Source organism: Poecilia latipinna, unplaced genomic scaffold, assembly GCF_001443285.1.
Source record: "Poecilia latipinna isolate Pla-1442-1.1 unplaced genomic scaffold, P_latipinna-1.0 Scaffold2181, whole genome shotgun sequence".
NCBI lineage: Eukaryota > Metazoa > Chordata > Actinopteri > Cyprinodontiformes > Poeciliidae > Poecilia > Poecilia latipinna.
The window spans coordinates 52,726-73,741 of NW_015114797.1; the positions used below are offsets into that span (position 1 = coordinate 52,726).

At 42.6% G+C, this 21,016-nt stretch overlaps 3 protein-coding genes and 1 long non-coding RNA gene across 8 annotated transcripts in view; 2 read left to right on the forward strand and 2 right to left on the reverse strand.

Moving 5' to 3' along the window:
• The window catches only part of plcg2 (phospholipase C, gamma 2), a 34,710-nt gene extending 21,243 nt beyond the window's left edge, over positions 1 to 13,467 (forward strand). The window contains exons 26-33 of one of the 2 annotated variants that reach the window (XM_015017726.1): positions 1,365 to 1,467; positions 1,911 to 2,114; positions 2,992 to 3,131; positions 3,206 to 3,314; positions 3,385 to 3,552; positions 8,654 to 8,742; positions 8,816 to 8,973; positions 13,006 to 13,048. In XM_015017726.1, coding sequence (XP_014873212.1) covers positions 1,365 to 1,467; positions 1,911 to 2,114; positions 2,992 to 3,131; positions 3,206 to 3,314; positions 3,385 to 3,552; positions 8,654 to 8,742; positions 8,816 to 8,973; positions 13,006 to 13,048 — 1,014 coding nt within the window. Of the gene's footprint in view, positions 1 to 1,364; positions 1,468 to 1,910; positions 2,115 to 2,991; positions 3,132 to 3,205; positions 3,315 to 3,384; positions 3,553 to 8,653; positions 8,743 to 8,815; positions 8,974 to 13,005 lie in introns of both variants that reach the window. The other variant, XM_015017725.1, reaches the window with a different exon arrangement.
• On the reverse strand, positions 2,305 to 2,693 carry LOC106936617 (uncharacterized). Its single transcript, XR_001422173.1, has 2 exons — positions 2,453 to 2,693; positions 2,305 to 2,365 (listed from the first exon to the last, which is right to left on the reverse strand). It is a non-coding gene; the product is annotated as an uncharacterized LOC106936617 (long non-coding RNA).
• Positions 13,468 to 14,135: 668 nt separating the features above from the next.
• Positions 14,136 to 17,594, forward strand: pllp (plasmolipin). Its single transcript, XM_015017727.1, has 4 exons — positions 14,136 to 14,309; positions 15,060 to 15,233; positions 15,369 to 15,482; positions 16,515 to 17,594. The coding sequence occupies exons 1-4, from the start codon at positions 14,154 to 14,156 to the stop codon at positions 16,620 to 16,622; spliced, it is 552 nt and encodes a 183-aa protein (XP_014873213.1). The 5' UTR covers positions 14,136 to 14,153; the 3' UTR covers positions 16,623 to 17,594.
• Positions 17,595 to 17,625: 31 nt separating this feature from the next.
• arl2bp (ADP-ribosylation factor-like 2 binding protein) lies at positions 17,626 to 19,388 on the reverse strand. 4 transcript variants are annotated; one of them, XM_015017729.1, is made up of 7 exons: positions 19,311 to 19,388; positions 19,112 to 19,160; positions 18,719 to 18,780; positions 18,529 to 18,635; positions 18,369 to 18,454; positions 18,048 to 18,144; positions 17,626 to 17,960 (listed from the first exon to the last, which is right to left on the reverse strand). In XM_015017729.1, exons 2-7 carry the CDS (start codon positions 19,138 to 19,140, stop codon positions 17,877 to 17,879), a joined length of 465 nt encoding a protein of 154 aa, XP_014873215.1. In that variant the 5' UTR covers positions 19,141 to 19,160; positions 19,311 to 19,388; the 3' UTR covers positions 17,626 to 17,876. The 4 variants fall into 4 exon arrangements, with proteins under 4 accessions (XP_014873215.1, XP_014873214.1, XP_014873218.1 ...); XM_015017728.1 differs by having other exon boundaries at positions 19,298 to 19,383; XM_015017732.1 differs by having other exon boundaries at positions 19,072 to 19,160; positions 19,311 to 19,358.
• Between the last annotated feature and the right edge of the window lie 1,628 nt (positions 19,389 to 21,016).

The following is a 21,016-nucleotide window of genomic DNA, read 5'->3' on the forward strand; positions in this document are numbered from 1 at the left end:
GCACTAGGGAAACTCTTCATCTCTCATGGTCACAGCACTGTCGCACGCTGTGACCAAAGTCTGCTATTTGGTGATGTGACGTTCAAGAACGATCCGATTCTTCTGAACGGTTCTTTATAAAGATAGATGGGACTGGAACAGGGGTGTCAAACTCCAGTCCTCAAGGGCCGCTGTCCTGCAGTGTTTAGATGTGCCACAGGTAAAAAACAGTGGAATGAAATGGCTTAATTACCTCCTCCCTGTGTAGATCGGTTCTCCTGAGCCTTGCTAATGACCTAATTATTCTTTTCAGGTGTGGTGCAGCAGAGGCACATCTAAAAGTTGCAGGACAGCGGCCCTTGAGGACTGGAGTTTGACACCCCTGGACTGGAGCCTCACTGATAGCCGTTCTTTGTTTTTGCTATGCTCTGCGCACACTGCAGTAGCTATTACTGTTCTATTTTATGAAAAATATACATATTTAATCATCAAATAAATACACTAGCAGAGCGCATGCTCATTGCTCTTTGATTATTTTGGTCACCTGGTTTCATGCAGGAGGAGACAGAGCGACACCAGTAACTGATCTTCTGATTGGTTACTTGTTGCTCCTTGGTCAGTGTTCATAGTTTATGTTGCTTACCGTTAGTGCATTGCCATAGTTGCTGTGTTTAATGGAGCAGGCAGTGGTGGTTTCTGACATCAGCCATATGAGCAACCTTCCAGGGCGTTATCTTGTTGGGGGCGACATGAGACATGAGTTTGAATTGATAATTACAATTTATTTCAGCTCTACGTTTTTAATATTTAGTTGTTTTTGTGGGAATGTGGATCTTTCAGATCAATTTGAGAAACAATTTTGATTATGTTTCACATTTTATTGAGTCATGTAGCGCGGGGCGCCGGTCTTGGTCTCGACTACAGCACTATAATGAGGATTAGGATTCTTACATGAATCAGTTTGTTTGGTTCAACTCTACAAAGTACTGGTATTCACAAAAATATACGAAGACTAAGAAGCACAACGATAAAAGCTTCTGGGTCCGTCATCCAGTCCAGAACCAACCGATGCCAGCAGGCTTCCTACAATTATTTAGTCTGCTGATGCTCAAATCTCAGAGCGAAATATCAAAGGTTTAGGGGTGTTAAGACAAGAAGTTTGTGTCAAAACTTCAGTTTCATTTGTGAAGATGAAAGTGAAAGAGACAAATAATAAAAATAAAGCAGAAGATTTTACTAAGACATTTAGACTGAAACAGAAAATCATAAGAAGATGAAAGTTTGTTGTTTCCGTGAGAGAGTCTCAGACTGGAGCTGCAAACAGTGGTGGTCTGATGGCGTGACTGTGCAAACAGGAAGTGGTTGTTCTTTCTGTCCAAACTCAGATGAAACAACAGGAGGAAGTGGAAAAGAAAGCGGAGGTTGCCATGGAGATGTCTGATCTGGTGGTCTACTGCCAGCCTCGCAGCAAGGAGAAAGACCGCTTCGGTAAGTGAGCCTCTTCGCATCAGCTGCACGCCTCACAGAACCAAACGGATCACAGAACCAAACACGTCACAAAACCAAACGCCTCACAGAACCAAACGCCTCACAGAACCAAACGCCTCACAGAACCAAACGCCTCACAGAACCAAACGCTCCAGATTTGTGTCGGCTCCCTCAGCACGGAGCAGCTGCTGCGCTCTGACGCCTTACCAAGGTGAGAAACCAACAGGATGTGATCAAAGGGAAACAATGTGGAGGCCAGACAACTTCCTGACTGCTGTGACTCCAAACCTCAAAGTGTCAGCAGAGGCCTAACGCTCGTAGTGGAAAATATACAAATAGCTGCTAGAGCATTTTCCTGCTGTTCAATGGGTCTAGTCCAAGATCCTCCAGGTTCCTCTGACCTCCTATGACCCTCTGACCTTCTGACCCCTCTCTCTCTGCAGACAGCTACAGCTATAAGGAGGTTCGCTCCTTCATGGAGAACAAGATTCCAGGGAAGAGCCGCACCAAGGACTTCCTGCGCTACAACCGCAAAGCTCTGAGTCGGATCTACCCCAAAAACCAACGAGTGGAGTCCTCCAACTTTGACCCCTACCCACTGTGGGCAGTGGGGTGCCATATGGTGGCGCTCAACTACCAGACCGCAGGTATGGAACCAGGCAGGTGACCCTCGGATCAGCCGAGTCGTCTCCACGGTGACGGGTCCTAGAGGAGGAGGAGAGAACAGATCTGTTCTAGGGCCTAGGGTGGGATGTAGGGGTCAGAGGGTTCAGGGGTCAGGGTAGTCAAGTCTTTGTTACTCTTCTCGAGTTAAATCAAAGCTTAACGCAGTTCTTAGTTTTCAACAGCCATTTATTGTGGACACGTCTTGCAAAGTCCCCAAAAAATCCCGTCAGAACTACAAAAAAGGTAACACAAACCTAAATCAGTTCACAATAAATGGCGTATTAACATAAATAAAAGGTACAAATAAACAAAACTGTACCTCATTAGCCGCATTGACTCCAGAGGAATAAAGCTGAATTTCTTACAGCTTCTTCAGCTTGAATGCCCATGTGGCTCTAAGTGCGCCAGCCAATGCTTCCCTGGACAACACATGGTCCGCGGAACAAAACAAAAATTCCCCCTCCACATTTGAATGTACACTTAACATAAATTCAATAAAATTACCTCACATTTAAGCTTAATTTTTTACATTAAATAAAATCTAACTACTGCCACTTTAAACTAAACAACAAACAAAAACAATAAAAATAAACCAGATGCAGTTGTCTTGACAGCAGCTACAGTCAGAAAACATCTCCAGAGAACGATGACTGGACCTGATTTTATTTTTCCGTTGGGTGAAGCTGTAGATGATCTGCAGCTTTGAAATGTAGAATAAATTTCCTCTTTAAAATCCTGAGTTTTGTGTTTTCAGCTTCAGATCAGTTCAGAGATCTGCAGGGCCTGACTTTCTCAGATGAGCTTCACTTGAGGAAGTTTGTTTTTTTAGAAACCTGAAGCTGATTGTCGTCTTGCCAGATAAATACACCCAGCTGAACAGCGCCCTCTTCAGCCTGAACGGGAACAGCGGCTATGTGCTGCAGCCTGAGATGATGCGCTCCGACGACTACGACCCGCATCAGGAGAAGAAGAAAGTCAAGTACAGCATCAGAGTCAAGGTAGAGTTCACCTGGATCCTGATTGGTTCCAGTCGGATGGTCAGTGGATCCTGATTGGTTGTTTTGTCCCTCAGGTGATCGCTGCCAGACACCTGCCCAAGCCGGGCCGCAGCATTGCCAGCCCATTCGTGGAGGTGGAGCTGTGCGGACACTCAGAGGAGAAGTTCAAGACCATCGTCTACCGTGAGTCTGACGCGATGCGAGACCAAGGCGGTGGTCTACTGCGCGTCTCTAACCTGTCCGCTGGCTGCAGGTGACAATGGCCTGAACCCGGTGTGGAAAGCGCCGGCGGAGCCGGTGGAGTTCAGTGTGTTCGAGCCGGAGCTCAGCTTTCTGCGCTTTGTGGTCAACGAGGAGGACATGTTCTCCGACCCCAACTTCCTGGCCCAGGCCACATTTCCTGTCAAAGGCATCCGCTCAGGTAGGACCTCAGCGTGCTGCATGGTGGCTGCATAATAAGTGCCATCTGGTCTGTGATTGGTCAGAAGGTTCAGAGGAGCTTTACCAGCTTCAGGTTGCCATGGCAATACACCCAGGTGTATTGCTGGGTTTCAGATGACCCAATGCGGATGGAGGGCAGGAACTAAATTCAGCCCATTTACTTTTGTTGATTCAGCATCAAAATGCCTAAAGTCTGAGTCCTGTACGGTTGCTCCAACTGTTCTAATAGAGAGAAAGATAAATGTTATTTTCGTGTTTCAAAGGGAGTTGGTCATAGGGAATTAATTTAAAAAACTTACTGACAAAAGAGGAGAAAAGTGGATCAACAATCTAAAAATCAGGAGGTGCAGAAACTAATACCAGAGTTTGCAGCCACTCTCTAACAGGTAACAATCGCATTGTTTAAATTGTATTTTCAGATGTTTTATTGGACAGTTACTTAGAAAGCCAAGCATTCATATGTAAGGAAAGATATATATTTTTATGCCCTAGCATGGTTGTCCTCAGAGTGCTAATGTTGTTAGCAGCTAGCTCAGTGCCGAGTCACAGACAGAAAATATGTTTATTCAGTGGGATTTTCATGATAAAAAAATACAAATAAAAAAGGTAAATAAATTAAATATAACCTACCAGCCGTACAGACAGTGAGCTGTTACTGTTCCCCCATATGCTTGGTGTCCAGACACTAACAGACACGAACTCTGGGTTTCTGTAGATCGGAGCGAATCGTTGACCTACATTGGACCTAACCCCTAACCCTAATGTAATTTTATTAGGTGTGTTACCACCCCACTCCACTAGAGGCAGTAGCAGGCCTCTGCGACTAAGGAGCAGATTTAGAAGTACACAGAAAGCTACGGAATTTGCTAAAAACTATGAGCTGCGCTGAAGAAAGTAAAAGAGAGAAGTTGAAATACATGCTGAGAGAGAAACTCCTTCCTATAGATGAAGATGTATCACAAATTTCAAAAGAAAATAAAAACGGGAGGTCACGGATAATATAGCAAATAGCGCCGTTTTCAATAGAGCTTTGGAGCTGACGTCACAGCGTATAACGTTTACGTCGCTAGGCGCCATTTTTGGTGTCCACAGACCAAAACAAAATAGTCAGAACACCGATGTTTTCATTGTGTTACCGACCGCAGTGAAGTTGTTTTCAAGTTGGATACTGGATATTCGCGCTCCGCGGAGTAAGGGACGTTCAGCTCAAGGTTGGTCCGATTTATGAACGCTAATTTCGGCCAGCTGTTCTTTACTGGTCCCTCCTCAAGCGCTCGGAGTTTCACTTAGAGACCGTCAATTTCCGAACACTCCTGTAAATAAATACTTTGTCTTGTGACCGACTGATATAAAAAAGTGGTCATTCATGCTATTACACGAGGCACACTATCCTCTATTAAAATTTTAAGTCATATTCAATAATTTTAATATTAAATGTTTTCTTTAGTAGCTTCCAAATCGTGTGCCATTAACTCAATCTGTGTGAAATTGTTCTACTAGACTGTATAGATGAGGCACACTCACCTTTATTACATTTTAATACTTTTTATATATATTTTAGCTATTTCTGTAGTCAAAATTTTGTATTTTTCTTAAATAGCTTCTAGGTCATGTGACCTGTTGACTCAAAATCTGTGAAATTATTCTACTAAACTATATAGATTAGGCATATTTTTATTCCATTTTGACCCCTTTTTTATTTTTTAACCAAAATTATATTTTGTATTACCTCAGATGATCATCACTTGTTACCAGTAATGTTTAATTGCATAAAATTCTAGGACAGGATCTATCTCATTACATGTTCACTTACCTGGAATATGTTAAATACAACAAATATTTACTTAAAGTGTGATCTATTTCATAAATTTGTCACCTTTATTGTTTAATTACACATTAAATGTTTAAAGATGGGCTCTTTCATCTGGTTTGTGTCATGATGTGGCGGTGGACACAAACGCAGCAGGAAGTAGACATACTTTATGTGGATGTTATTTTAATGAACAAAATAAACAAACTAAATCCAAAATCCAGGAAAAACAAGGAAATCCAAAACACAATGAAACAGGAGACACGAGGGAAAACAACGGTAACAACTGGCAACGTGGTGAGCAGGATAACAAGTTGGACTGGTGGACAATGGCCTAAATGAGAAGAGCGATAGCAGGTGTGAGTAATTTGGCACAGCAGCTGGCTGAGGGCTGGGGAGGAGGTGGCACAGGGAAACTAAGGAGATCTGCTGGGAACACAAACGGGAGGAAACGGGGAACTGAAAAATACTTGTAATACAAAAGACAGTAAGAGTAAAGAAAACCTAATGAACTAGGAGAGAAAGATATGAGGGAAACCGAACCTAAATAGAAACAAGGCTGATCTAACAATAAGAACTAAGGAACACACAGCAAGAGAAACTAGAAGATTTAAACAAAGAAATAACTCAACTAGAATTACTAAAGAAAGATGCAGACTCAGACATGGGAGAATAACTGAACCTACGGTGATCAAATTAAGAAATAAACACTAGAAACCCTGCAGTGAGGCTGAAATAAGAACTAGAAGGATAAAATAGAATTAAACTATAGTCATTAAAGAAGGCTGGACATGGACTCAGACAAACAAGGAAAAGCAATAATATAATTCCAACTACACTAAATACCTCTAATAATGTCAAAAGGACCATGACGGGCTAAACTAGTGAATTAAAACATGAAGCTAAATAAAATAAAAAGCAAAACAAACCCAAAAACCCAGTGTCCTGACAGATGTCTGATTATATAATTGTTTACTTTAATCAAATAAAATATTTATTTAAAAATATAATCTTTCATTACGTGTATGTTTACCTGAAATATTTAAATATCAAATTTTTACTTAAAATGTGTTTAATTTCTTCAGCTGAAGTGCTTGAATCAAACGATTCATGAATGTTTAATGCATTAAATTATTAAATGAGAGAAAACTGTACACATATTTCAACACAAATGGTTCATGTTCCTCTTCAGAGTCTGCAGCCTTGCTGAGCTCCTCTCCTGGCGTTTCCTCCTCAGCCTCTCCAACTTGCTCCTCTTCTGTTGCCTCTACTCTGTTTTCATTATTTACCTCTTCTGGGGTAAATAATGAAAACAGTCTCAGTAACTTGTTGATGGTTTTGCTGTATCGCCTCTTTAATTGACGCGCCTGTCGGTCCGATGTTGTGGCGTTTACCTCACTGACCCATATTCAGCGCTGGACCCCAGTCAGGATTGAGCTCATCCATTTCACACGTCGGTTTGCCTTGAAGAGGACATATCAGAACACACATCAGTATTAATACTGTAAATCTGATAACACACACAAAAAAAATTAAATAGTTTACTTCACAATAATGTAAGAACCTCGATGTCCACTGACAAAACTCGGACTACGCTACCTAAACAATATTAGCCCGACCTAAACAAGGTTGACCCACTTAAATGAATTCAACAGAAACTGAACATGAGTACATCCGGACAAAATCATAGCAAATAAATTATGACACAACACCAACAAAGCGAATTTAGACACTCACCATAATAGAAATGTCTGGAGGAAACTTGTAAGTATCTGGGGATGTTGGAGAAGGTAACATCAGCGTCTCACCGCTGATACCAGGACATTCGTCTTCTTTTCGTTATCTCCGTTAGCTTAGCCTCCACACGTTGTTTCCAAGCAGGAAAATAGTGAAACGAAAGTCCGTTTTCTATCTTTTTACCGTTTCAGTCGTGTGATCGGACATTACATTCAATAACGCAGCAAGTTCGTACCATAGCTAAATTATTTTAAGTAACTTGGATTAAAAAAATCTGCGAGACTGTTGTTTTTGTCCGTTATGTTTAACAGAGAGAGGACCCCAAAGATGGCGCTGGTGTCCCTCAGTCTACAGCAGTGACGTCATGTTCCAAAACTCTATAATGTCTGAGACAGTGGTCCGTCCCGCCCCTTTCTGTTTGCTGCAGCAGGTCCTTCTCCAAAAACCAGCAAAACGAATGGTTTCACAAAATAAAATCCTGATTATGATGATCATAAATACATTCGGGGTGTGCAACTGGACAATGTGTCAAGTATATTTATAGAACTTCATTAACTATTGGAGTCCAAATGTAAGCAGGAGTAATAAATTCCATTTAGCACAAATACATATTTAACTAATGACAAGCTTGCAGAAAACATTTCACACTGTATGTCAACCATTATACATTTGTACATAACAAAAAACAGTGAAATGCCGTGAAAACCATTTTATTACTCCAATGTTACACATTTCTGCAACTGGTTTTATGTTGTTTTTCTTTCCCTGTCGGAACATGCTGGTTAGCATTAGCTTCACTTCAGATTGCAAAAACTCACTGGAGAAAATCACAGCAGCAACTGATTTAACTGCATCAGGTCGATTTTCTTCTCTTCCATCAACAATGACCAGAATTCATCAGCATTTATCAAATAACTTACTTTTCTTTCTCCCTCGGTATGAATAGTTTAGCACAGGGGTGTCCAAAGTGGATCCTGGAGGCCCGACATCCTGCATGTTTTATTCTCTCCCTGGTTTAACGCACCTGGATCAAATGGTGGCTCGTTAGAGGCCTAAGAGGAACATTCACAAGCTGAAAAGGTCGTTGCTACCACCAGGGAGAGACAGCACAACGTGCTGCAGCCAGATACGCTTTCTTCTTCTACTGTTATGTTTCTCTGGAGTCTAAACCACAGAGTGTAAACCCCACGCCACCTACTGGTGGTTTCTGGAAGCAAAAGAAAACCCTGAATTAAAAAAGAAACCGATTTTCTGGTGCAGTAGAAACAATAAATACGAACATTAACAATAACATTACACACACACGCACACACAGACGGGGCTTACACAGAAATCTGAAAAAAAATTAGCTTGGTTTTTATGAAGACTCATAAATCAGCAAAAAAAATAATTATTTCATCTAAATTCACTTTTATGTTTAACTTTAAAAATGAATCAACACAATTAGAAAATACAAAGTTCTACTGATTCCCACGATCATTAGTTATTGTATATTGATCTTGTATTGATCGGTTTGTATTTCCGTTCCTCTCAGGCTATCGCTCCGTCCCGCTGAAGAACGGCTACAATGAGAACCTGGATCTGGCCGCTCTGCTCGTCTACATCAACGTTCAGCAGGCGGGGGTGAGTCAGTCTGTCAGTGAGTCCGCTCAGCCTGCAGCTTCCTTTGTAACCTTTGACCCTGTGACCCGTCCAGAGAGCCGAGGAGGAGCTGTACTCGTCGTCTAGCCAGCTGAGGAAGAAGCAGGCGGAGCACAGCGAGCCCTTCCTGTACGACACGCACAGCAACCTGCAGCGCCCGGCGCTGCCGCACCAGCACGGCCAGCTGGTCCGCGAGTCCAGCGAGAGACACAGGTACCTGGTCTCCATGGTAACCACTCATTTTTCAGTGATGGCTGCGAAAAAATGGAAGAACAGAGATTTTATTTCATGTGTGAGCTCAGACTGCCAGAGCGGCGGGTCCGGTTGTTGTTTAGTGACACCCAGGATTTCATCCAATAAGAGACTGGCTGGCCAAGTCCCTCCCTCTCCTTTATCATGCTTTGCTCTGATTGGTCAGCTGCAGACGGCAGAATTGACATCATCACTTTTCCTTTAAACTGACCCTGCAGACAGAAAAATGAATCATGATCATATTTTGGAAAAAGAGCCATAAATCAGGCCATTTTTGTTCTTGTTATACCAGGTGCTGCCACTAGAGGGCGTGTAGCGCAAGAGATACTAAGAAACGTCTCAAGGGATCCACGATTAGTTGCAACAATCGACTTTATTTGGTTTATTTTATATGTAATAATACTGTAGGTTATTTAGTTTTTATAAATTTTAATGAAATATTGTCACATTAATGCCGCTATGTTCATGCTGAAATGTATTCTGGGTAAATGACGTATAGCGGTCCAACTGCCTGGCTCCTCCAGCCAAAACAGTGATGAGTAACGTTATTAAGCCTTTTTAATTTGGACCAGAGCGCATTGAAACCGATCAGAACGTAGAAATAACAAGAGCTGATGAAGAGGAGGAGCAAACAGAGGAAGAGTTGGCCGTAGGAGCTGCTGCTGGTTCATAATGAAACAATGAGTGAGACTCACCTCTGGTCACTGTGTGATCCGGTAAGAACTTCTGTAGCTCTGAGTCCGGTTTGGCAACAGTGGTTTAGGCTCCAAACTTTGTTCGTTGTTGGTAGTGGTTTCACATAGGCCTGTCGTGATAAACGATAAATCAGTTAATCGCACAATAAATTAAAGCTATCGACTTCATTTTAATTATCGGCTTTATCGTCTCTTCCTGCTTTTTTCTCTTTCTGTTGATGACTCTGAATAAAAAAGGCTCAACTCCGGTGCTCTCCACTCACCCTCCCTTCCTCATTTCCTCAGTGTAATGCCCAGCACACACTACACCATCTTAGAACTGTCGACTGATTGTCGGCCCATTTCCAAAACCTGAGAGACCACAAACCAGCCGACAGAAACCCTAGGTATAACGGTTCAATCGGGTTCGATCGGGTTCAGCCGTTTGGAGTCCAACTTTATTTCCACTTTGGCTTTATGTTGTTTAGTATTAATTCAAGTACATTTTTTATTAATGGAGACTGAGAATCCATTTTATTTTTGTTTTTGGTTGTTTTGTTTAAGTGTTTGGTGTTCTTTTAAAAATAAAGTGCATCTATCTTTGGCAGGAAATCACATGTATTATTACATCATTTCCATTAGATCTGTGTAAAAAGGTCTTCAAACAATATTATCGTTTATCGCAATAATTTTTGAGACAATTAATAGCTCAGCAAAATTCGTTATCGTGACAGGCCTAGTTTCACATTCAGTGCCGGTGTTCTAGCTCCGTTAGCTAGTGACGTGTGGTGAAGTTCATGGCTGGTGAGGCTCTGACTTCATCAAAATCATAAGACCAACCAGCATGCCTATGTGGGCCCCATGTGGGGAAAAGGAGGGCTGATATATGGGTCCCATATGGGTTTGTCCGCGGGTTCCACGATGGCCCCACATGGGTTTGCCCATGTAGGGCCACAGCCCACATGGGCCCTAAATGGACAAAACCCATGTGGGCCACCACCATGTAGGGCCCATGTGGACAAACCCATATGGGACCCATATGGGCTGCCCTCCTTTTCCCCACATGGGGCCCACCTAGGCATGCTGGCCCTTGCATGTTATTGTTTACATGCGGAAATTTCTCGCATGCAGACAACACTGAAGGGCAAAGAGACTTTTACATGTTATCCATGGCCGCGCTGCCACAGCACAATACTTCTGTTAACTCAATGAAACTTGGAAGTACAGCGATCCCTCGTTTTTCTTAGGGGTTGCATTCCGAAAATAACCCGCGATAAGTAAAATCAGCGAAGTAGTTACATTTAGTTTTTTTTTTTTTTACAACTATTACACAGCATAATTAAATACTCTACATTGAAACCAAAGAACAAAACCTGTTTTCAGGTCAGTGGATGTCCGTGTGCGTCAATCACGGCATTAATGTGATCCGGAGCTTCACAGCTGGATCTGCTGCTGAGCCTCCGGCCACAGCTTTTTTCAGCAGGCATTCAAAGTTTCAGCTTCCATCTCCTGAATGGCCAATCTGTATTACGTATCTTTTAGCCAATCAGAACGCAGAGCACATAAAAAAACTGCACAAAAAATATCCGCGAAGCAGCGAGACCGCGAAAGGTGAACCATGTTGTTGACCTTATTCCTGGGAGGCTCACTGGGAAAACGATTATGGGTGTCACTTCCGGCGGCTAGCGGAAGTAACATTATTTCATTGTAATTTATTTATTTATTTTTATTATTATATGAACATATACAATCAGCTCCATAAAGGCACCGTAATGTCTACATTATAAGATCACAGAATAAACAGAGTCAACAGAGCCGAACAACAACTGGGAAAGAGAAAAAAAAGAAATAAATGATGCATAGCAAAATGAAAAATAAAACATACAACAGGGCAGTATATTAAAGCAAGAAACTTTTCAAAAAATTGCACAATTTAAACTCATTTTTTGCTTTATAAGATTTATAAAACAAGTTTAAATCATTCATCCACTGTCTAAAGTTAGGAATGGTTTTAGAAAAGCGACATTTGTGTATATGAAATTTAGCTAACAATAAAACATTATTTATTCCATAGTGAATGAAGTGATCATTGATGAAAATACCAAATTTAACATCTTGTATGGTTATATCTGCTAATTGTATACCATGGCTGAGAATTTCATTGTAATTTGTAGGGTTTTTTTTGCTAGTCTATATTCATGATAGAAGTTACATCTCTCTTTTTGGTTATGATACAATTTTTAGTCAAACAAGTTCACGGACACACCGTCTGCTGTCAGAGAGCTGCTCAGTGCAGAGGATCGTAATTGACAGTTTAATCAGGGGAGCGACAGGAACAAGATCGTTAAGTTTTGTACCGGAATGAATTAGCATCGCTGCTAGCAGCTCGTTTCTCTGACAGGAATAAAGAGAAAAGCAGAGAAGATCTGAGATCTGTCATAGATCATCTGTTAGCTTTGTTGGTTCTGCTGGTATAAATCAATCAATCAATCAATCAAATTTTATTTGTATAGCACATTTCAGCAGCAAGGCATTTCAAGGTGCTTTACATAATTAAAAAACAAAATAAAAACAGCATGTGACATTGAATAAACAGTAAGAAAGAGAGAGATATTGGAAAAACAAAACAAAAAAAAATATTAAAAAAAAAGAATAAAAACATACTTTTGTTCCGGAATTTAAGCGTAACAAAAGTAAATGGCTCAAAGTGTTGTGGAGAAATGTCCAGGGTCCAGATTAGGTCCTTCATTGTGTTTCTCTCCTTCTCGCACTGCGCTCTCCTTTCTTTCATGTGGGAAATTATCCAGATTCTGTTTCAATTTTTATTTTTTAAATTACAGCAAATAGTGCTACAGTGTGGCATTATCTAAATGCCACCAGTCAAACGCAATATGATAAACTACTGGGGCAAAGTTAGCCTTCCTGTGTTTACTCTGTAGACTCCAGTACAGATTGGACCTGATGACGTCATCAACCCAGCGGTGAAAAAATGGCGACCTCCCTGGTTGAAAAATGTATCAAAAGACGTACATTTTTTTAAGTAATTATGAGTTTTGGCGAATCACAAACAGCAATTTTTTTATTAATTGGAAAATTTCAACATATTTTGACAACATATTCAACTAGTCCTGGATCCTTTTAAAGATTTCATGTCCTTGTGATTTTCCCTCTTGAAGTTTAAAGCAGCAATATAAAACATTTAGACTTTATTTCCTCTTTAACCCTTTAGTAGATAAAAAATAAAATGATCAAAGTTTTTATTAATATCAGGTCAGATTCACTTATTCACTCTGCAGCTTTAACTCTGATTCGTCTTCAGGTCAAAGGAGAAGAAGATAAACAGCAGCAAGTTTTACACCTGAGGACTCACCTGTCCCCCGTCCACCTGTCCCCCGTCCACCTGTCCCCTGTCCTGATCTTCACGGTTTGATCTTTTCTTCTCTTGTCGACTGAATGGCAACAACCTGACGTTACCGGCGGATAAATCCTATTTATTTAAGTCAAACCATTTTCTGGGTCCGATATTTTAGCAGGTGTGGAAATGTTACTGGTGTCTCAGACAGGAAGTGTAGAATAATTCTGCTTCCTGTTCTTGTGATGGTATTTATTTCTTGCGGTTCAATCTGCTGTTTTTTCTCCTTTAACGTCTGAAATCAGAAGAATTTAAAGTGAATATGTGTCAGACAGAAAGTTTGGATGTTAAATGCTGCAGATGTTCCTGAAGCTGTTTTCCTGTGTGACTTCATCCTCATAAATAATAAATAAACGTGTGCTCATTTCACCCATCTTCCCTCTTTATTTCATTCTGCTCCAGATGCATTCTGGGAAACTTTGAGGCTGAATCAGTTCAAATTGAAAACATGATTTAGTTTCAATCCAAAATGAAGTTTGCACCTCAGTGGTTCCTGGGTCGTCTGAATTATTTTGGTGGTTTTATTGATTATGTCCTGAAGTTTAAAAACATAATAAAGAGAATATTCAGCTGAGAAAAATAAAACTCAGCTTTTTCTATAATAACGCCATCAGTTCCTCCTGTCAGGGAACAGAAAGAAGTCATGTGACTCCTGGTAACTATGTGAGCCGCGTGAAGAGCTGATATAGAAGATCAGTATTCAAACATCATCATCAGACACCAGAGGGCGCTGTTGAGTCAGTCTTAGAGTGTGTGTGTGTGTGTGTGTGTTATTGTCCTGATATTAATGAGTTACCAGGTGAGCGGCCCCTGGGAGCCATATGGGAGGCGGCGCTGGGAGAGAGAAGCAGATAGGAGGGAAGTGACGAAACACTTGGTGTGTGTGTGTAAGAGGAGGAAGTGTGTTCTTGCCTCCATTAGTCCCCAGTAGCAGCAGGAGGACGCTGCGCTGCTTCTTGTTCTCTGGTTTTAAACAGATCAAATTCTGCAGCTCCTGATCTGAACGGTGCGGAGTGCTGCTGTTTTTCTGAGGTGAATCTCCAGAAAAAAATAACATGGCGGACTTCCCCTCCAAGGTAACCACGGAGACCAGCTCCCCACAGCCCCAACAGGGGGCCGGCAGGCTGCGGGGGCTGGCTTCCAGCGCCACCTCCAGGATGGACGTGTCGTTCCTGCGCAGTGTCCCGGCGGCACTGATGGCGGCTGAAATGGTAAGAACTGCTCTGACCCGGTTCCTACAGACCGAACCACCATCAGTCTCTGAACCAGAGTAAATCCATCTAAACAGACGACGTTTCACCTGAAAGAAGCAGAGAAACACAGAGAACTTTTATTATTTTAATATTTTTAGCTACTTTAGCTCCAGGACCATGATGGCACCTGGCAGCTGAATGGCAGAAAAAACAAAGTGTGCAGCAGCAAATATCAACACAAAGGCGTAGATCTGATTTTCTACAAAATGGGAAAGTCAAGAGAAACTGGTTTACTTCGAGACCTGAACAGGAAATCATTCCCATTCAGTTTGAAACGTCAGAGTAAAGTACCGATTATACAATCGGGTTCTGGTGTTTAGGGTCATAGTGATGGTTTCCAGTCCAGTTCTGAAACGACTGGTAACACTGGGAGGTTTCTGTGGTTCTGCAGCAGCATCTCCTACTGACTATGCAGTGACCCAGTTCTGCATTGTTAACATCAATTTGTTAGCATTGATCTGTTAACATCACTCTGCTATCATCACTTTGTTAGCATGAGTAAAACCTGAGCTTTCCTGCTGGTTGCTGTTCTCTGCATCACTTCAGCTCTGAATGTTTCTGAGAACAGAGGAAGATCTGCAGCAGATTCACAGAGAAATCATCACCAGACTAAAAATTAAAATGATTTCACTAATTCATCATGGTTCTGATGGTTCTGGTTCTGGTCCCCTGGCCTTCTCCTGCAGCCTTTCTTCCTCTGTGCTGCAGGTGTTGGGCCTGCTGCACTGGGCTCTGATCGCTGGCGCCTCCTACTGGCGGGTCTCCGCCTACGGCTGGGTGATGTTTGTGGCCGTCGCTCTGTGGATCCTCACCGCCCTCCTCTTCCTTGTCCTGCTCTTCAGCGTCCCCCAGAGGCTGTCCGCCGTTCCTTGGACCATGACGGTAGGTGGAGTGGCTCATTTCTGGGCCTTGCTGAGGTCCGGTGGTACCGGTACTGGTACCGTCAGGTAAAAAGCTTGAGGTACAGAAGGTGAAATGGTTTAGCAGAACCTGACCCGGTTCTGGTGTCGTTTGCAGGTGATGATGTATAACGGAGTGGCTGCCCTGCTCTACCTCACTGCCTTCCTGACCAACGCCGCCACGGTCCGGCAGTTCCAAGGGTCCTTCCACGGACAAATCGGCGCTGCTGCTGTAAGTTCTCCATTATTCCACTGAAAGCTACAAGCCCCACAGCATGATGCTGCCGCCACAATGCCAGAGAGCCTCACTCCTCCAGGCAGCCATCTTGTCGCTGTGTCTCATCTGTCCATCAAACCAGAAGAAAGACACCTGAAGGTCTGCAGGAGTCCGTTTCCATGGTGATGGCCATCCTACTTCCTCCACGCTGGGTTAGCCTGGATGAAGAAGGCGAGCGAGAACGAACCGATGAGTTTTACTCTAAAGGCTCCAGAACTCAAATTATTGCTGTGTCTGTAAAATAAATCTTCCTCCTGTAGAAGCTGGCAGCTCGGCCTCCAGCTCGCTCCTCATCATCACTGCGAGATTTATCTGCGTTACCATGGGAACACTGCTTGGAACTGACGGGATCTTCGGATGTGGATTGGAGAAAGTTCCCCACTTAGACCAAAACCCAAAGCGTGGAGCAGAGATGACCCACCAACCAGGTCCAGGCTTTGGTTCTGAACCTCTCTGGACCAGATCCAGCAGATCTGGACCGGATCCAAACCTTCCGGATCCTCTCAGGATTTAAAGTCTGACATGGAAAAGTACAGATCAGGAGTTTTACAGCCGCATGACGCCGTCACACCCTCAGATCACCTGATCAGCTTTTACTGCGTCGACCGATTAGCGACAATACATCACTAGTTTCAGATTAAAGGTGTGAAAACGTTAACCTTTGACCCTCTGCAGCAGGAAACCAGGGATCTGAACAGAAAATGATTCATGAGGAGAATAATTAACAAGATTTCACTGAACTCCCCCTTAAAACAGCTTCTTCTCAGATGATGGTCAGGTGAGCGAGAGACAGCAGCCAACAGGTTGAGGTCAGAGGTCAACAGCATGGTGGCTTGCACCAACAGGGACTGGAGAACCAACCAGCTGTTGATTAGTTGTTTCTCCAAGTGGGGATCCGTCAGGATTCCTTCTGTGCAGCTAGCAGGTCAGCTGCAGCGCCGCAGCTCCGACTGCGACCGTCTGCAGATGTTTCTCCTCTCTCTGCAGTTCTTCGGAGCAGCGCTGACGCTGCTGTACGGCGCCGGAGCTTACCTGTCCTACCTGGACTGGAGGGCCGATGGAGGGAATGCCGCCACCAGCACCGTGCCCACCTAGGACCACCAGAACCAAGACCACCAGAGCCAGTAGAACCACCAGAACCAGGCCTTCACATGGACTCAGTAATCATCTAATTCTCCATATTCGTCGTCTTGCTTTGATAGAAAAGGAAACGCTGGAGGTCTTCCTCAACCCGATGAAGATCTGATCGCACCAGGTCAGAACTGAACCACCAACTGGTTCAGATCTGGTCCGATTCAGGTTTTCTCTCAGCTCCAGCTCGCTAATCATTTCTCAAACCTTTCGATCCATTTGGGTTTTATTCTCAGCGTTCTGATAATCCTGAAGCTAAACGCTGAGTGAAGGTTCGCGCCACTGTTTACCGTCTGGACCGGTTCTGCCTGAACATCTGGATCTCTGTTTACGGGCAACGACTGATCTTTGACCTGGAACCAGTTCAGCTCCATTTCAGTCTGGATCCTGGAGGTTCTGGAGTAAACGGTGAATTTCTCCTCCAGGATCAAAATGTTTAAATATGAATCATAAAAAACTTTTAATTCCCAGAAATTAAGATTTTTTTAAATCTGAAATCTGAATTATGTTTTAATAATTAACCACACCTTAAAGATGATCACAGCAAATTTCAGCCACTCTGTTCGTGACCCGGAGTGGAAACTCTGTGGAAGGACGACCTCAGGCTCAGCCGCCAACGACTGATTTGTTGAGAATCCAGTGAACCTTCATGCTGACGGTTGCTGCACATGAATTATTGAAGATTTTGAAATGAAATTGAAATCTGTGAATAAAACCAGTTAAAGGAAAGAAAGTCGGAAGCTTGATGATAAAAGTTTAAATTATTTGTGTTTAGATCAAAGTGTTTGGTTTGTTTTCCTTCATTTTAAATGAAAATGTTTGTTTACACAGAACGATCTGATCCAGACGTTCATGTTTTCATTTATGTTTTCACTGTAATCAGATTTTTAACGTTCATTTTATGAAACATATTGACAATAAAGGACTTTAAGTTTCAGTCAATTTCATTTAAAAATTAATTTTAACATTTTCATCAGAAATCTGACAAAGACAATTTATTCACAAACATTAAAATCACTATGACGACCTTCAGTGAAGGAAAATTATTCAGTTTCAATAAATTCAGAACAAGAACTTATATCAAACACCATTCACCCATTCATTCATTCATCCATTACTCAGTAAGTTCTTAGTCTTGAATCAGGTCAGAGTTTCTGTCAGACTCAAAGCAGCAGCTCCAATATGAGGGCCAAGAAGGTTCTGGAGGTTCTGGTGGGTCTACTGGTGTCCAGCAGAACCTGCCGGGTTCAGGGGAGTCACCAGCAGATCCTGACTCAGGTCCAAACCTCGACCCTCTTTAGCCTGAAAACACAGGAAGCACAATGAGAGGTCAGCGCCGTTCCGTCTGCCTCATCCTTGATCTGCTCGGATCGGCGCCGCTCCACTCACCGCTCGGTACTCGACAAACATTTCCTTGAAGGCCATGAAGTCGGTGAAGGTGAGCAGCATGTCAAAGATGTCGTCTGGGACTTCTTCTTTGTGTTCCCTGCAGATGACAGGAGAAAGCTTCAGTCTGCCACCTGGTGGCCAGGAAACAGAAGCACAGTTTGAGTTTCTGAGCTGCTGGACGGCATCTTTTCATGTCTAAACCAGAAATCACCATAAACACAGCAGCAGGTTAGAATCAAACATCTGTAAATATGAATGGAAACATGAAGAGGCTCCATGTTAGCTCTGACGGTTTGGCAGTTCTGAGCTTCCGTAGCTCACATCAGCAGCTGTGTGAAGCTGGCCATGTTGAAACCGGGGATCTTCTTCATCAGATATTCCTCCAGAGGTTTCTCCAGCAGCTCCACCTGCAGAGCAACGGCCAATCAGAGGCACGATGCTGCCAGTGCCGGCCAATCAGAGGCACGATGCTGCCACTCACGTATTCGTTGAAGATCAGAGTGTAGCTCAGCTTGTTCTCATCAGACTCCTCAAACTCCAGGTAGTGCCGGTCCAAGAAGGTGCGCTGGACCAGCTGGAAGTCATCTTCTGCAAACAAAAACAAAAACCAGTGGCTCTAACTGGGATCGCTGGGTACACTGGTTGCATCTGCACATTGAACTCCGAGTTACCCATGATGATCTCCAGGATGCAGCCAATCAACGTGTCGAAAGCCGCCTCTGCTGCTGAGGAGCTGCATGGAGGACAGAAATCCAGGTTCACAGACAGGAAGTGATGTCACTACACATCGTCACCAGTCTGACCGGAACCATGATTCTGGTGGGTTCTGGTGTCAACAGCGACCATATATGGACCATGTTCAGTTTTAGTAGACTGAAAATGTTATAATCTATGAATGATGGATGGATGAAGAGGAATCATTAAATAAACACATATGAATCAGTTCTAGCGTCTCATTTAGGCTCTGAATGAATCGGAACCATTTGGACCGAAGCGAACAAAGCGACTGGTTTTATTTACAGACCGAACTCCGCTGGTTCTGTTCGGGAAATCAGCTGACCCACCATGACGCAGCGAAGAGTTCCTCCTCCATACGAACCGGTCCAGTCTCAGCTGGGCGGCAACAGAGAACAGTTCAGTTACCAGTTCACGTTAAGAGATCCGATTACACCGATAAAGCTCAGTCTAAACATGGCACTAATGTTCCGGTTCCGATTAATTAATTCTTTATAAGACTTTAGTTTACTTACTTCCTGAACAAACCTGTTTGTGCGAGCCGTTTGGTGATCAACAAAGAAACCTCGTTGTCAAGGAAACGGCGGTATTATGTGGGTCTCTAAATACCTTCCGGCAGAACAAGATCCGGTGGCCGTTTGGTTCCCAAGTAGAGATGAAGATGGAAACACGTTCAGTCTGCCGCTTTCTTTTAATAAATGGTGTTTATTAATAAAATAGGGAATCATATAAAAGTTGAAGTGTTGATGGCTTACATTGGGAACAAAGACATAAGAACCAACTCTAGGTCTTTTGTGAAATTGTGCCCCCCTGTGTCGGGAGCGTGAACTGCAGCCAGAGAGGATCCGTTCATTTAATTTGATCGATTTCTCGGTAAAACAACTCATATAATCATGTCAAGGTTGTAACCTTCAGTTTAATTGGCAGCTAACAAAATTATAAAATAAATGAATAAACAAAGTCTTCTTACATCGTTTTGTTTTTTAATCGCAAAGAGAATCGGTCTATTTCCAGCTTTTGCCACTTAAGCCTCACAAATGCGCGCTGCCGAAACGGAGGGAACAGATTTTCTTACAAGACCTGGTCCCAGGCTGCTGGAGGTCCAACATGTGCTGGTCCAACACTGGGTCCGATCAGCTCACCTGGTCCTGGTTCCGGTCCACTGGGTCCGCTGCTGTGATGCAGCATAAAATTGATGTCATTTTTCTGATAGAAATATGGTTGAATGACAATAAAGAACCAACCGTACTAAGTGAATCAGTGCCTTCTAACTACAATTTTTTTAAGTGAGAATAGAAAACATAAAAAGGAGGAAGCGTGGCTTCAGTATTTAAGAATACCATAAATTGAAGTAAAATCTCTTTGGGTCATTTCACGTCTTTTGAGTATCTCGGTATTGAGGTTAAAGGCCACAAACGAACTTTGATACTAAGTTTATACAAAACTCCAACATACGAGGAAAATTTCTTTACTGACTTGAATGAGCTTCTATCTCTCATATGCATTGATTATGATTGTTTAAAGTGAAGGTTGTGTCTGGTAGGAAGAAATCTCCATAAAGAAATGCACAAGCAGTTCAATCTGCAAGACAACTCTGCCGTAGAGCCGAACAGAGATGGCGTAAAACTCAACTGCACGTTATGAAATCTATAAAGAAAGACGACGTAACTATCACTCAACACTAAAACATGCAAGAGAGGCTTTCTTTGCAGATGTCATAAACAAAAACATTAACAACGCTCGAGCTTTATTTGCTACTGTTGACAGGCTCACAAACCCTCCTATGACGTTACCACATGAACTCTAATCTAATGCCTGCAACAAGTTTTCAACTTCTTTTCAGAGAAAATTACAAAAATTTGTTTTGTGTGGGCACAGCATAGATACTGTGCTATGCTATGCTGTGTCTATGCTGTGCGGAGACCAAAACAAATACAGGAAAAATGACCCAATTTCAACTACTTAATTATAAAACTCTAGAAGAAATGATAAGTCAGTGAAGCTCCAGTTCCGACCCTCACATTTCTTTAAGAAAGTCCTGCCTGTCATTAATGATCTGATCCAAATAGTAACTCATCGCTCTCTTCATGTGTTTTCCCTTTGGAAACAGCAGCTATCAAACCACTGATAAAACCACTACTGCATAACTACAGGCCAACCTTTGACCTCTGACCTCCCATTCATCAGCAAAGTTACTGAAAAAGCTTCAACAGTTAAATAACTTCCTAACAATA

Coding starts and splice junctions, on each gene's coding strand:
- pllp (XM_015017727.1), top strand. CDS start 14,154: ATGGCGGACTTCCCCTCCAAGGTAACCACGGAGACCAGCTCCCCACAG. Junction 15,234..15,368: donor CCGTTCCTTGGACCATGACG/GTAGGTGGAGTG, acceptor TGTCGTTTGCAG/GTGATGATGTATAACGGAGT. Junction 15,483..16,514: donor GACAAATCGGCGCTGCTGCT/GTAAGTTCTCCA, acceptor CTCTCTCTGCAG/TTCTTCGGAGCAGCGCTGAC.
- arl2bp (XM_015017729.1), bottom strand. CDS start 19,140: ATGGAGGAGGAACTCTTCGCTGCGTCATG. Junction 18,636..18,718: donor CATCCTGGAGATCATCATGG/GTAACTCGGAGT, acceptor TTTTGTTTGCAG/AAGATGACTTCCAGCTGGTC. Junction 17,961..18,047: donor TGTTTGTCGAGTACCGAGCG/GTGAGTGGAGCG, acceptor CTGTGTTTTCAG/GCTAAAGAGGGTCGAGGTTT.